General features: G+C 52.4%; 1 protein-coding gene and 1 long non-coding RNA gene across 2 annotated transcripts; one reads left to right on the top strand and one right to left on the bottom strand.

Moving 5' to 3' along the window:
* Positions 1-5,733: 5,733 nt before the first annotated feature.
* On the bottom strand, positions 5,734-8,329 carry HES1 (hes family bHLH transcription factor 1). Its single transcript, XM_060150313.1, has 4 exons — positions 7,968-8,329; positions 7,739-7,834; positions 7,405-7,492; positions 5,734-6,746 (listed from the first exon to the last, which is right to left on the bottom strand). Exons 1-4 carry the CDS (start codon positions 8,073-8,075, stop codon positions 6,196-6,198), a joined length of 843 nt encoding a protein of 280 aa, XP_060006296.1. The 5' UTR covers positions 8,076-8,329; the 3' UTR covers positions 5,734-6,195.
* LOC132521093 (uncharacterized) lies at positions 7,795-14,650 on the top strand. Its single transcript, XR_009540727.1, has 3 exons — positions 7,795-7,954; positions 13,386-13,463; positions 14,394-14,650. It is a non-coding gene; the product is annotated as an uncharacterized LOC132521093 (long non-coding RNA).
* Positions 14,651-14,917: the final 267 nt, after the last annotated feature.

Raw genomic sequence — 14,917 nt, 5'->3', positions numbered from 1 at the left:
GGCATGTGGGATCTTCCCGGACCGGGGCACGAACCTGTGTCCCCTTCATCGGCAGGCGGACTCTCAACCACTGCGCCACCAGGGAAGCCCAAGCCTTATTATTAATTTAGACTTCAATTATTTACTTGAGCTGCAAATCATGGCTGTTCTTATTCTTACTATAAAGATTTATAGTATAAATAATACTGAAGAGCTATGTTTAACCTGCTTAAGAGAATACAGTCTTTAAATGACTTTAGTGCATTAGTTTTATGAAAGCAAGCGCTTCTGTAAACTATGAATTCAGACTCACTACAAGTATTTGCCAAGTTTACTGTTCTTCCTCCTATTGGATATTTAAAATACAGATTTTTCACTAATTCAGACTGACTTCACTATTTCTTCTTGTTTAACCAGACTAATTCAGTAAGTTTAGTTACTTCAGTAAGTGTACTAGTGGAAAAACTCTAACCAGCTGGGGAAATATGTTTCCTAAGTGGAGAGAGTCTGGTAATCAACAGACCACATTCTCTTTTCAGAGAAGAAGTGTGCAAGTGAAGGGGGGTGGGGAGAAAGTGCTTAGGGTGAAGAGGGAAAGTGATGGCATTTTTAACTCTTGCTATTCTGTTTTCCAAGTAAGATAACAAGATATCACAGCGAAGGATAGGGTCTTCGTGGCAGATATTAGATACATCTATCCTGTTAGATGTAGTCTTCCTTTGATGGGTCACACAGTGAACACGATTCTCACTAACACAGCAGGTCTCCAAGAAAACATGTGGCCTATTTCCTTGCAACAATGGAAGTACGGGGCCCATGCTTCAGGTCTGTTTCAAAATCCTTAACTGCAGATGAAAATACTTGGATGTAAAATCATCCCAGACCTTGGTTGAAAGGTTTGAAATGTGCCAGATAGAGGTTCTTGTAGATACAGGTTCTTGTAGCCACAGCACGAGTGTCAAGATGCAGAGGCACACGGAAGCATGCTGAGGAGATAATCACAGACTGTGGCCTTGAGAAGGACTTCAGAGACTTCTGGTCTAAGCGTCTCACCTTGTCAGTGAGGAAACTGAAGACCAGAGACTTAAGAGGATTTGCTTAGCATCTCACAGGCAGTGGCCAGTTTGGAACCAGGATTCCCTGACTCCCAGTGCATTCCTTGACCATATCAAGGAGACTCTGCTCATTCGAAAGATATTAGTATTGTAAAATGATTAATCTTAAAATTAACCATTTGACACTAATTTTTCTTAGGTAGAATTTGACTAGTTATTTACTATACCAGCACTTTCTATGGTCACAAAAATTTATACAAAAATTAATCATGATTTGGAGGCCGCAAAAGTTACCTGTTACAACGTGTCACCATCTTTTTGTACCACCAGTGTACACTACTCCTCTTTTATGACACTTAACATAGAGTAATTAATTTTTGTTTTTAAACTAGTCTGTTGGGCCTACTAGACTGTGAGCTTTATAGCTACAGAGATCATGCCTTTCTTTTCCCTTTATTTCCATGGTACCTGGTTCAATAATTATTGAATGCATACATGAAATTCAGAACCTAGGGAAGAGGCAGTGGTGCTCTCACATGGGGCCCGGTGCAATTACAAGCAGCTCCTGAAATCACTGGGCAAAGGCCAGGGCTGGCTTTCCCGTTTGGTGAACATCCCTCACTGTGGCTTAGGAATCATTAATAGCTGACATGCACTGGGGGCTTACATGCCAAGCTAAATGCTTTGCCTGCATTTATGCATTTCATCTTCACAACCCTACGCCATACCACCCTGTGAGGTACAGATGACACGTACAGTACCAAGGAAGCACAGAGAAGATAAGTAATTTGCCTGCACTTACAACCTAAACAACCTGAAGCCAGATCATGTGCTTTTAACCTCTGGGCTATTCTGCAGTCCAAGGACTGAAGCAGACAACCTTGGTTGGCTCTATGTTTTTGACCTCTGAGCCAATTCACATATTTGAAAATTTCAGTACCACCATGGCAAACTTCCTGAAATTCCCCCAAACTGGACTTACATATTTACCTCTCTCTGCGTCTTCCCTCACAGTTCCATTCCCATCTCTTCCGGTGGAACGCATCTGTCACCTCTCCGCTTCAGGTGCCAACTCTCTGAAGACCTTACCTGGTTTCCTCTCAAATCAGAAATCAGTCTCTCTGTTCTTAGGTGCCCTTTGTTGAAACTTCTTTTCTGGCACGTCCCACATCAGGTCGGGGGTGAGTCACTTGGCTGTTTGTCTGTCTCCCCAGCTAAACTGAGAGCTCTGAGAGGGCAGGGGCTGGGTGGGACTTAGTGTTATCTTTTTAGCGCTTGCAGGGGGCTTACTGGGCACTTAGTAGGTAATGGGTTTTCGAAGATGAGATTCCTTTTTTACGGAGTCGCGAGTTGCCGTCTGTTGGCTCTGTCTGTTTTGGGACGACGGTGTGCGCTGAGCCGCCCTTGCCCGACCGCTCCCCGCGCCGCCTCCATCCTCCGCCCCCCCTCCATCCTCCGCCCCCCCTCCATCCTCCGCCCCCCCTCCATCCTCCGCCCCCCCGCCTCCATCCCCCCCCCCCGCCCCCGCCCAAGGCCTGGCCTGCCGCTTGGCAGGGCTCCGGCGGCCGCGAGGGCCTGTGCTGCCCTGACACTGGCCTCGGCCCAGTTTCCCGGCTTCTAAATGCGGCCCGGAGCTACCGGGGGAACTGGAAAAACACTGGCAGGCGGCCCCACCCCCGGGCCCGGCGGGCCGGGCGGCCGCGTTTCTGCGGCTAAGGGCCTGCTGCTTGGGAGGCGCTGGGGCCCCGGGCGGGGAAGCGGGGGAGGCGGCCGGGCGCGGGCGGCTGCCTGCCTGTCAGCGGGAGCGGGCGCGGGCTCGTGTGTCAGCGGCTCCCTCCTCCCTCTCCCCCCGCCGCCGCCCGCCCGCCTGCCGGGCCTCCCGGCCTCCCGCCGCCGCCGCCGCCGCCGCCCGCTCCCCCCGCGGCCTGGCAGGCTGCCGGCTGCACAGGCGGGGGTTCGCGCCGTTCTCACGACCTCTCAGGTTGCCTGAGCTCATCTGGGAGCTATTCATTTCCTGCCAGAAAGCAGCCGGGCCTGCTAAGCAAACCACCTTGGCTGCAGGGCCGCCGGGGCTGGCCCGGCGTGGCCGCCCCGACCTGCCCCCCGCCCGGGCCGCGGGCCCTGGCGGCCTCCCTGGAACCCCTGGCGGCCCCGGCGGGCGCGCGGCGGGGGCAGCTCGGCCGCCCATCTGGTTGCACTTAGGAGCCGGGGAGGAAGCTAGCAGCGGGTTGTTACCGGCCAAGGGGTGTGGGAAAAGTTAATTGACTTTAATGACAGGTTTCCCGGGACGGCGGTGACGATGAGGGGGTCCAGCTTAACCCCTGGGTCCCCACTCCAGCAACACGTGGGGTGCAATGGGGCGCGCCTCCCAGCCGCGGCAATTCACCGCTTAGAGAAGGCGCCCGTCTAGACCCAGGAGAGCCCCCTTCTAGTTCAGCGCCTTTTCCGCTCCGGATGCTGCCGGGGACGGCGGGGGGCCGGAGCCCCGAGGGTCTCCATTGAGAAGCTAATGCACGCGGCAGCGAGGCCGGCGGCCAGCATCCGGACGTGGAGCTGGGAGCCGCGCCTGATCTCCAGGAGACATCGTCACCGCCCGGGGGCGGGGGAGAGGGGCTGCTGGGTGCGACCCGAGGCTGTCATTAGTTCAGGCCCGAAGGATCGGGTGGGGGCCAGATTGAAGCTGCTCCTCTCCCCCAACTAATTACTCCAGAAAGAGCCTGGGTGCAGGAGGGCACAGGGCCTTAGACAGAAACCCTCTCATTTTACGGACTTGGAAATGTTCCAGAGAAGGGAAATGACTCATCCAAAGTGACACAGTGAGTTTGGTGGCAGAGCTGACACAAGAGCCTGAAAATCCCCATTGGGGCCTAGGGTCTCCCCTTTCTTTCTGTATTGTACAGAAATGCCTCATCTACTAGTTTAAACCCAAATTCAGTAAAAAAAAAAAAAGACCATTTTCAAACTACTAATTATTTTCAAACGAACAAATGTTTACTTCTTTTCCTTAATCACTCCCCCCATATCTGTGTGCTTTTGATGATATTAATTAAAATCCATTTTTTTCAGTTGTTCCCCTTCAGCGCAGGAAAAGACGAGATTTAGTTTTGAGTTGATTTAGTGATCTCACTGTGTGTGTGTGTCAATTTTTAAGAACATAAATGTACTTCTATAAAAATGAGACCCTGTTGTCTCCATTATTTCTGCTGGGACATTTCCAGCGGAGCCAGAGGACAGATTTACCAAGTGAAGCATTTGAGCTTGGAATGGGTGTCTTAAAAGAGCAATTGTTATTATGTTTGTGTTTAAACAAGAGAGAAACGGCAGAAAAATGATATGATAAAGAAGACTGTGTATGTATGTGTGTATTTCTCTGGGGGGAAGGTGTGTTGGACACCTTTCCCAGACACAAAATGATGCAAGTAGGAGCCAAAATTTTTAAAGTATCTTTTAAACGTCTCACTCTAGGTCTGAAACTGGGTGGAAGGTATTTGAGAAAACTGACTGCTGTCTGCTAGATCATTCCTGTGATAGAGCGGCTCTCCACACTGGCCTGTGGAAAAGGCCAGCTAGGTGGGGGAGAGGTAAAGCTTTTGAAACAAGACAGAAAATCGTTGGCTTTATCTTTGTTAGGAAGGCTTCAAAGATTGATCTCTCCCGCCTCATCCTTCTCCTCCCAGAAGCCCTTCCAAAAGAAGGGGGGTGAGAGGAGTCTGGCGGGAGGGGCCGGGCAGGGAGGACGACTGGCCGTCGGTGGGGGAGGAAGGCGCGTCCGCCAGACCCACAGCGCCGCTGATGTGTCTGGTCTCGCAGGGCTCGTGGTTTTCATTTCCCCAACACCTGGATGCAGTCAAACACCTGGCCAAATCTGACAAAATCTGACAAGCCTTTGTGATGGGATTTGGAAGAAATTCCCTGCAGATCCTGGCACAGTTTAAAGCTGTCCGCTTTGAGTTAGGACTTGTTAAGGAGGGTTATGTGAGCTGAAACCAGAGACAACCCTTTTGCTTCTATCTGGAGCCCACATCTTGCCTGGAAATGGGGCATGACCAAGCAAAGGGGTCGCTTGCTGTTTGTATTAAAAGGGGAAGATGGCCTGTGTGCTTGCCAGCAAGGCCCCCACATGCTTTCTCTATTAGAGCCAAGCGCAGAAACTTATCAAAAACATATGTCTGGTGTTAATCATCTGGACTCGGGCTCCACTTGGGAGTCTAACTAGCTGTTCCTTGGCAGAAGGAATCTGTTGACCTTCTCAGCTTGCTTGAAGAGGGTGCAGAGAGGCATTTCAAACTTTTAGATGCTGGTACAGAAAATGTCTAGCTGCACCTAAAGACTGACTAATTAAAGGAAGACTCCGACACTTGAAGGCTGGAGGCTGCAACTATGAAGACTGTTTTTGGATGTTGGTGAGCTGCCCCAGGGCCGTAAATGTGCAGTGGGCAATAGTACCGGATTGATGAACTTCATGAATTCAGCCCTGTTCCACCCTCCTCAGAAGGAGCCAGTATGAGTGCCAGGACTGAATGAACTACCCAATTGCAACTAGAAAAGTTTTTGAAATCCTTTAAGAGATTGACCACAAATTGATCAGGGAAGCCATATCAGATGGGTTCTCACAAATTAAATGGAATTTAGTTCAAGGAGTGTTGGTAGAAGGTTGGACAGATTTTTTAAAATGTTCTTTTAATAACAAAAGAGCCAATTCCTGAATTCTCAGATTACACGTAATTCAAATTCTGCTGAGGCCTTTTTTACATATTCTGAAATAATCAGTTCTAAGACATAAGAGCATTCACTTTTTTTTTCTTTTATTATATTTTCTCAAATAAACTTCCCAAAAGGAAGATATTTTAAGAGCATTTTCAAACATCTTTGGCATCACATAAAAAAGAAATCTCGTGTAAAAAACGAAATGTCATCTGAACTTTTATAATACAAAGGCGCAATCCAATATGAACATATAAAATATATACAAATATAGTGCATGGTCAGTCACTTAATACAGCTCTCTACAAAAAAGTAACTTTAGAAATTAAAAAAAAACCAAAGTAACCACTTAATCACAAAAGTCCTCCCTTCTTTCCCAGCCTCCAAGTTCCTGTTTAGTGTCCCGAGGGAAGGGAGGTGGGTTGGGGAATTTAGGGGGAGGGGTGGCCTGAGCCCCTCAGTTCCGCCACGGCCTCCACATGGAGTCCGCCGTGAGCGAGGGGCCGCTGGAAGGCGACACCGCGTTGGGGCCCACGGAGGTCCCGCTGTTGCTGGTGTAGACTGGGATGACCGGGCCGCTGTGAGCGAAGGCCCCGTTGGGGATGAGGAAGGCAAACTGGCCGTCGGGAGCCGGCACCACCTGGAAGCCGCCGAACACCTTAGCCGCCTCTCCAGCCGGGCTGCCCAGCTTGCAGGGCGCGCCGCCGGGAGGGGGCGCCGCACCCCCGGGGATGGGCACGAGCGGCGGAGGCGGCGCGAACGGCGCGTGCTGCGGGCCTCCGGGTCCCGGAGGGGGTGGCGGCGGCGCCTGTAAGGCGGGGTGCGGCTGCCCAGGGTAGGTCATGGCGTTGATCTGGGTCATGCAGTTGGCCAGGTGGCCGAGGAGCCGGGTGCGCACCTCGGTGTTAACGCCCTCACACGTGGACAGGAAGCGGGTCACCTCGTTCATGCACTCGCTGAAGCCGGCGCGGTACTTCCCCAGCACGCTCGGGTCTGTGCTTAGCGCGGCTGCGGGCCAGAAGGAGACAGACGGGTCACCGAACAGCCCTGGCCCCGAAGCCGCCGCCTCCGCCCTGGGAGGTCCCCGCCGCGCGCCTCCCTGACCACCCGCCCGCGGCACTGCCTCTTGGCTACCGGGCTGGGTTTAGAAAAACCATCCGCCTCTCCACACTAGCTTGGCGACCGAACCCGAGACGCTCCCTCTCCGTTCCCTGTCGCTCCATTTAAACTGATCTCAAGCCTCAGATTTGCCTCCTCCCCACCCTCTCGCGATGTGACCTTGGATAATGCCCTTCCCCCCTTCTCCACCATCCGAGACGTATTTCCCGTTCTGTAGTGGGGGAGGAGGGAGTGTTAAACCAGATGACCCCAGGCTCCACGCAGCTTAAAAACCGCCACGGTTCTAAGTCCTTTCGCTCCCACCCGCTTCCCCCACTGCCAAGCCGCCCGCAGCCCTTGCTGCTACAACCTCTCTCCCTCCCTTTCCGGAACAGTAACAACTTGGAGTTGTGGCTATAAATAAGCCCCAGACCGTGGGAACGCAAGAGTGAGCCAAGGCAGTAAAATGTAGCTGAATGCCTCTCACAACCACGGGCGGAAGTCTGGAAGAAATCACCGCGGGGAGAGAGGGACGCCCGCAGAGGGGGACGCGGCGAGCCGCCCTCACCCGTCATCTGCGCCCGCTGCAGGTTCCGGAGGTGCTTCACTGTCATTTCCAGAATGTCTGCCTTCTCCAGCTTAGAATGCCGTGAGCTCTGCACCGAAGAGGCAAGGGAGGAAAGTGAGAGCCCCGCCAGCGGCCTCGGAGTGCTGGGGGTCCCTCCCACCCCCGGCCGTGGTGGCGACATCCCTAAACCCCGGCTAAAGGGGCTCAGCCCTCCCGCCTCAGAGAATGCAGTGCAGGCGGAGAAGATCCCGCTGGCAAGGGGGTTTCACTCTTAGTACCTGAGAAATAGTATTTTGTTTTTTTATTTTTAAAAAAAGCAGAATTACCCACTTACATCTTTCTTAAGAGCATCCAAAATCAGTGTTTTCAGCTGGCTCAGACTTTCATTTATTCTTGCTCTTCGTCTTTTCTCCATGATAGGCTTTGATGACTGTAAAGAAAAAAAAAAGAGCGCTGAGTTCCCATGGGACCTGCCATTTCACCCCTCGATTTTAAGGGAGAAAGGAGCCCCCAACCCCGTCTTAATCTCTTGGGGCTGCAAGAGATGCAGGTACTGCCCTTACCTTTCTGTGCTCAGATGCTGTCTTTGGTTTATCCGGTGTCGTGTTGACACTGGCTGGGGTAGCAGCCACCGGGGACGAGGAATTTTTCTCCATTATATCAGCTGGCATTTTCTTTTCTTTTTTTTTTTAAATCCCTAGAGAATTTTATTTTTGGAGTTCTTCACACACACAAAAAAAATTGTTTTGTTTATGTCCCTTCTACTTGAGACTTTCGCAAAACTACTGAGCAAGTGCTGAGCGTTTATTACAGTATCTTATGGCTACTTGGTGATCGGTAGCGCAATTCCAGGACCAAGGAGAGAGGTAGACGGGGGATTCCGCTGTTATCAGCACCAGCTCCGGATCCTGTGTGATCCCCAGGCCCTGGCGGCCTCTATATATATCTGGGACTGCACGCGAACGGCTCGTGTGAAACTTCCCAAACTTTCTTTCCCACAGTAACTTTTAGCCAATGGGAGGAGGAGACACGCGGCACCGCTCGTGGACCGCGCCCCCCCATTGGCCGCCAGGCACAAGGCCTGGCGGCCAATGGCGCGCGCCTGAGCCCGGGGCACCAGAGGCTACAACGTCAATCAAAAGGATTTTAACCCTTTGCTACTCTCCCTGCTGGGCTTTGCTTTAGAGAGGATTTTTCCACATTGGGTTTGCTCTAGTCTAGTTTATTTCTTTTGGGGCTAGGGTCTTTGCTCCTTACTTCCGTTCATGTGTAACAGAGCTACTTTGACGCTAATAAGAAGTTCATTTGAAATATATTTTTAAAAAGGTTTAGAAGGGCAAGGATAAAAGGTTATAATTGCAGTGGTTAAAAGGGGGGAATTGTGTAAGGGTGTAAGTTACGGAAACATCCAAGTGATTTCCCGCTCAGACTCCGCACATTCGGGGGAGGAGAGGGGTGAAAGTCGACCATGCAGAAAACGGACCAAAAAAATTCCTTCTTGCATGCAGAAAAAGTGCCTCCATCTTACATTTGCAGGTTTTTCAGAGCAAGGTGGTTTTTGATCCCCGCCCTCCCCCCGACACACGCCCACCCCGGCCCGGCCCTCATTTCTCTTCTAGAGTTGGGGCTTTGGACCCCGCGTTTCCCCAGGAAACAATCAGAATAATTTCCAACTGAGCAGAAAGGAAATGGAATTTCAAATGAAAGATGAACAAGGGGGGCTTTGATGGCAATGCCTCAGGGACGCGCGCGCGTCCTCGCCACCCTTTCCCTTTCCACCCGCCGGCTCTCGATTCTGCCGCATGTTGAGGTGGCGAGCGGAGCGGCAGCCTCTCCCTCCTTCTCGCCCCGCGGGCGGCCGGGCCAGCCTCGGCACCCGGCGCGCGCGGGCCCTTTAAGAGCTACACCAGCCGAGCTGCAGTTTGACATCAGCCGGCCGGCAAGGGCGCGCCAGGAGCCGAAGCACGTGCCAGGATGTTTTATTGCCGCCGCGGCTGCGGCCCGGCCGGGAGGATGTGTGTGTGCGTGAGTGTGTGTGCGCGCGCCCCGGGGGCAGGGAGGCGGGGGGCGGCGGCGGGCGGCGGAGCGCGGGGGCTGGTTCCTGGTCCCCGGGAGAAGCCAAGAAGGTAAATAGCAGCTGCTGTGCTAGAGCCTGGGAAAACCCCGCCCCCTGCGCCTTGGCCGGGGCTCATTGGCGCGCGCTGCGTGTGGGGGGGGTGTGTGTGTGTGTGTCTGTGTCTGTCTCCCCGCGTGTGGTGTGTGTGTGTGTGTCCGGGCCCCCCTCCTCTGGCCCCCGCCGGGCCAGGAATCCGAGGGGGCGGCGGGAGCCGAGCCCCGGAGCTTACCACCCACCCACCCCCCCCAACTCCGCCGGGCCAAGGTCAGCCCTTCCGGGCGGGGAGCGCACGCCCTGGGGTGGAGAGTGGGGAATTATTCCAACCCCCCACTCCACCCCTGATTTCGGGCTTGAGGTTTTAACTCTGCCGAAAGCCTCACTAGCAACAGCCCGGGGGAGGGGTGGGGGCCTTCTTGTTTGCTCCCAGCCTCGGCCCTCCCTCCCACCGCGGGGCCTCCGGCGCCCGCCGCGGTCACGAGATGCCTGACCGCACTTAGGAAGCGGCCGGGTCAGCCTCCTGCCTCCGCTCGGCGGCTACGGTTAAAGCGGCTTCGCGCCGCCCGCCCTTTCCCCGGGTCCAGGGCGGCCGGGCAGCTCCCCCTCGCTGCGCCCGGGAGGCCGCCGGCGGGCGGCCGGGAGGAGGCGGGCGGCGCGGGCGGCTGCGTGCTGCCGGTTGGCCGGGCCGCGCGCCGGGAGGAGCCGCCGCTGCCGCCGCCGGGTGCCACGTGGCGGGCGCCGGGCCGGGAGCGCCAGGGCTCTGGCGGCGGCCTCCCTGGGGGATTTGCCGCGCAGGGCGGGCGACGCGCACTGCCCCGGCCGGCCGCCACCGCCGCCGCCGCCGCGTCCCTCCCTCCCGCCCGCTTGCCCGGGTCGCCGGGCCCCACGCCCCCACCCCTTCCGCCCTTCCCGCCGCCCGGGAGCTCGGGGCGCTGCTCGGGCGGTTCGGGGCGGCCCGGGAGCCGAGCGCGTCTTGTTTGATGTCGCCCCCCGCCCTCCCAGCGCTTCCCTAGGCTTAGAGGCCGCCGGAGGCCTGGCACACATTTCTCAGTCACTTCATTCCTTCCTTCCTCTGAGCTCCCCACTGAGATAATGTTGTAAATGATTTCACCAGATCTCGTCCCGAATGAGATTCAGCGGTTCCCGACTCTGGGTGACCTTGGGCAAGCCCCTGTCTTCTCATTACGGAACGCATGCTCTGTGCCAGACACTGTGTTAAAAACCCTGGGATCACCACGACGCGAGATAGAATGGCAGCCTGTAAGGAGTTGCAACTCTGGAGGCAGACAGACTCTGATTTTCTGATTGATGACCGAGCATTCCTCTATTTATTATTCCTTTCTTTTAGGGCTTGGATGATGGCCCAAGCCATCAGATCAGGAGAACCTAAAAGAAACACTGAACCACACCTGTATGGGCAACACTGTTTCTGGTCTATATGGGGGGGTACAGGGATAAATACAATAGTTATTGCCCTCAGGGAGCCTAGGGCAGAGAGACACTGAACTCTTAAGTGCAGCTGATATCTGCCTATTTCCACGTATATTCCTTTGGTAGGTCCTAGGTTCAAGAGAGACAGTTATATGTCTAGATAGAAGTAAAATGAAGTTTTAGGATAATTGAATTACTCATAAATTGCGGTATCCTGGAAAAATTCCTGGAGGAGGTGTCCTGTGCTTTGTATCTTGAAAAATAGGTAGGATTGGAGCTTTGGAAATGTGGTGAGTCATGGGGCTGGGGAGGATGGCCGTACCCATGGCCCTGAAAGCCTAGACTTTGGAACTTGAGGTCTTTATTCAGGGAACATGGTCTGGAGCCTAGGGTATGTGACAGCCAGGAGTGTAAGAAGGCACTGGAGGAGGAGGAGACTTAAGGCCCTTAAACATCTTGCTAAATGACTTTGGATTTATCTTTAGACAGTGGAGAGCTATGAAATGCTCTCGAGCAGAGAAGGGACATCAAAATTCTCCTTTAGAAAGATGGCTCTGGGAAAACGTGGAGAGTGGTTTGCAAGGTTCAGAGGCAGAGGGCCAAGTTAGGAGGTTCAAACCAGTAAAGGAGGTTCCTACCAGTAAAGGAGGTTCCTAGGTGACAGGTGTAGACTGACACTCACCCGGAAGCACCTGCCTAGAACTAGCTCACCTGGGCGTTAACTGCACGTTGTCCAATGATCCAAGTTCTGCAGAAACCTGCCTACCCTTTACTGCAATGTTCCTCCACAACCTGGAGTCCAACCAAGGAATCCTTGTGACTGGGACCAAATTTACCTTCCAAGCCTCATTTCCGTCTTCCAGGACAGCCCTCAAGTCTGCAGCCAAACCTGTACCTCATTGCAGGCTGAGTTTACTCGCTCTTGCCCCTCAGGCTACTCTCTGGGATTTTTTTGCTGTTTTCTTTACACACTGCAGAGTGGGCTGTGTCCTATCATGTTCTGAAGAAATGATGAACAATGCCTCCTTTGTTGACCTGCAACCTGGGCCAGTGGGGAAGGACTTTTCCTTCTTATTTTAAACAGATGGAAAAGTGGTGATGACAGAAAATTGTCTGTTGCTTTTGAAAAAAGTGGAGTTTCCCTGTGTGTTTGACATCCTCTTGGTGAAAGGTGATGAGACTATGAAGTTACCCTGCTTTCTGCTGTGCAGACTTTGCAAGCTTCTTAAAAGGCTTCTGCTCAGCATCTGACTTTTTAAAAACTGCATAAATACTCTGACCCAGATTCTTCCAAGGAATGAAAATCTTCCCAGGGAAGATTGTTAGTTAACCCTTTCCAGGTTACCCCCAAATCTATGAGAACCAGTGACTTCCTCTATTAAACTCTGCTATGACATTGACTGCTGCCTGCTCTTGGGCCCTAATTAACTAGCAGGGCATGCCACCCCCTGTCCCTTCTAGCCTAAGGGCCTGTGTTTTTTTTTGTTTTTTCTCCCCTGATTCTGTCATCTCCTGAGGATTTGGCACCCTGAAGGTGCGTGGAGAATGTTGAACATAGTCAAGTTATGGTCTCACTGCAGTGCCTAAAACAGCCTCATTGGCCAAATAGTTAATCAACAACTCGTTTACTGCCACTTTAGGAGTGCTTAGACTGGTAGAATGAGCAAATAATTTAAACACACACACACACACACACACACACACACATTTTCAGATAGAGCCGGTCAAAATTTTGCCATGAATTTGTTTCTGGACCAAATAAACAAACAAACAAAAAAACAAGCCATGAAATTGTCAGCCCTCCATCCCAACCACTCAAGTAGAAACTTTCTTTGCAAATGTGCTCAGATGCTGTTTTTCAGCATCCTTATCCTGGGCAGTGAAAATAGTACCAACCAACGGGACACTCTCCGCACCTTCTCAAATGGGTAACTAAGCTCCTAAACTCAAGAAAAGCCTTTTGGATTTGGAAAGCCCTCCTTAGAGAGAAACAGCCTTTATTTTTCCGTCTTCCTCATCCCCTCCACCCCTCCCCCCAAAGCACAGAGAAAACTGAACCCTGTTCATCAGTGGAGGTCATTTCTTTGATCCCCATGTGAGACCAGCAAAACACCAGGAATCTTTCCCACTGTATCATGCCCAATAAATACAATCAGGGGCTGCTGTGTTTGTCTCCTTCCCCCTTTCTGCCCCATGAAGGGTGATTTTTCTCCATCTTATTGCATCACCTGTTTGCTTTAAACCATAAAACAAATAACCGCATCTCTAGTGAGACTCTCCTTTGTCCCTGGGTATCGGAATGGTTTGTGGGTTTGGTTTAAAGCTAAAGAAAGGAGAAAGAGTGAGAGAAGAAGAAAAAAGGTATTTTGCCTGAGGACTTGAAGCTTTTTTTTTTTTCCCCTCTTTTCCTCCGCTTGACTGACTTTCTCACACTCAGATTCCCTGCAGCCTGCCAGGGACGTGGTAGCTGCCCTGCCAAAGAGCTATCCTGGGAGGGCTATTGAAAGAGCTTTGAGTAAGTACACACTGGGCGGATTTTCCCCTCCCCTCCATACCTGCTCCACACCTGTACAGGGAGCAGTCCCACACCTATCACCTGATCGCAGCCCTTTCAGAGACCGTGAGAAAAATAAAGCCCAGGATAGAAGAGATGTTTGTCTCTGTAGGGCTGCAGCCAGCTCCCCACAGTACAAGTGCCCAGAAACAGCACATTCCTGCCCCGGTGTGCACGCGTGTTTGCCCTCGCGCGTGCTGGCTGGGGGCACCGAGAAGGCGAGGGAAGCCGGGCATCACCTGCATGATGTAATGACTGCCTTGCTGCCTTCGTCTTCTGGTATCTGCCTGACCGGTAGTTTTGTGATCCTTTACTAAAATCATTGTTGTGGTCCTTCTAGATGAGTCCATATATGCTCATCACAGCAGAATTCACGACAGGGATTTCTGACCTTAGGGTTCACGGATGAACCCCCAGGGAACCCCCTGAAATGGAATTCAAAATTAAGTCTCTCCATGCATATTGAGCAGGAGCTTAATAAATACTTTTTGAATGAATGAACAAATGCATCATTTCCCGCCCCCCCGCCCCAGCAAGGAGAGGGTCCACAGCTTTTAGTAGAATCTCAAAGCTTTTTTGACCCAGAAAGGTTGAGGAAGCTGGTCCAGGCAATCTCCAATTACAAGTGGGTACTCTAAGGCCCAGAGAGGGCCAGGGACTGGCTCAAGCAACATAGGGCCAGAGTGGGGGCCAGAGGCCAGCTCGAAGCCCTTTCCGTCACGCCAGAGTGCTGTGGGCTTTGGGAAACTGAGGATGGGTTTATCGAGTTGTGATCACTGCCAGAACTTGGATTTAAAATAGACACTTTAAATAAATTAATTAATTAAATAAAATAGATACTTTAATAAAGATACTTTGAATTTCCAGAACTTTTTTTTTCTTAATTTTGAGGCACTCGAGCGGCTCTGCACCCAGCATTTGGATGGAGAAAGGGATAGGCAAGAAAGCCAAGTGTCTACCCACAGAAGAGGATTCAGGAATGCTTGCAGCAAGAGTCCTGGTTGCCATGCAGTGGCATTCGAAACGACCGCAACTCTGCATTCCATCTTTGATAAAAATAAGTTGCTACTTCTAAACAAAACTGCCTAGTTGGTTTCTGGCCAAGCTGGGACCTCGAACTGCATATCGCGGGTGACGGTGGAAAAACAGAAACTTCAGCATCGGCTCCTAGCAGGCTGTAATGCTTTCTGCTTCCCCCCAGCCCTTTGGAAAACTTGACCACAGCCAGTGGGACCAAGGGAATGTGCACTTTTCTAATGGGCCCAAAAAGAGGATGGTTGCCAGGAAAGCCTTTCCCATGGGGCGGGGGCAGGGCACCGGGGACAGCTTAACTCCCACATTTGGCCACAGCAGCCATGGCGGGCAGGCTCTAAATGTGCTCTCAACTAACCTTTTACTCTCTGAGCAGGGCTGCA

Source organism: Lagenorhynchus albirostris, chromosome 5, assembly GCF_949774975.1.
Source record: "Lagenorhynchus albirostris chromosome 5, mLagAlb1.1, whole genome shotgun sequence".
Taxonomy (NCBI): Eukaryota; Metazoa; Chordata; class Mammalia; order Artiodactyla; family Delphinidae; genus Lagenorhynchus; species Lagenorhynchus albirostris.
This window is presented reverse-complemented; position numbering and strand designations above follow the sequence as displayed.

What these genes read in the sequence shown, in the direction of transcription:
- HES1 (XM_060150313.1), bottom strand. Translation starts at nt 8,075, where the DNA reads ATGCCAGCTGATATAATGGAGAAAAATTCCTCGTCCCCGGTGGCTGCT. An exon ending in CAGCATCTGAGCACAGAAAG is followed by an intron (nt 7,835 to 7,967) that starts GTAAGGGCAGTA and finishes TTTTCTTTACAG; the next exon opens with TCATCAAAGCCTATCATGGA. An exon ending in TGGATGCTCTTAAGAAAGAT is followed by an intron (nt 7,493 to 7,738) that starts GTAAGTGGGTAA and finishes TCTTCGGTGCAG; the next exon opens with AGCTCACGGCATTCTAAGCT.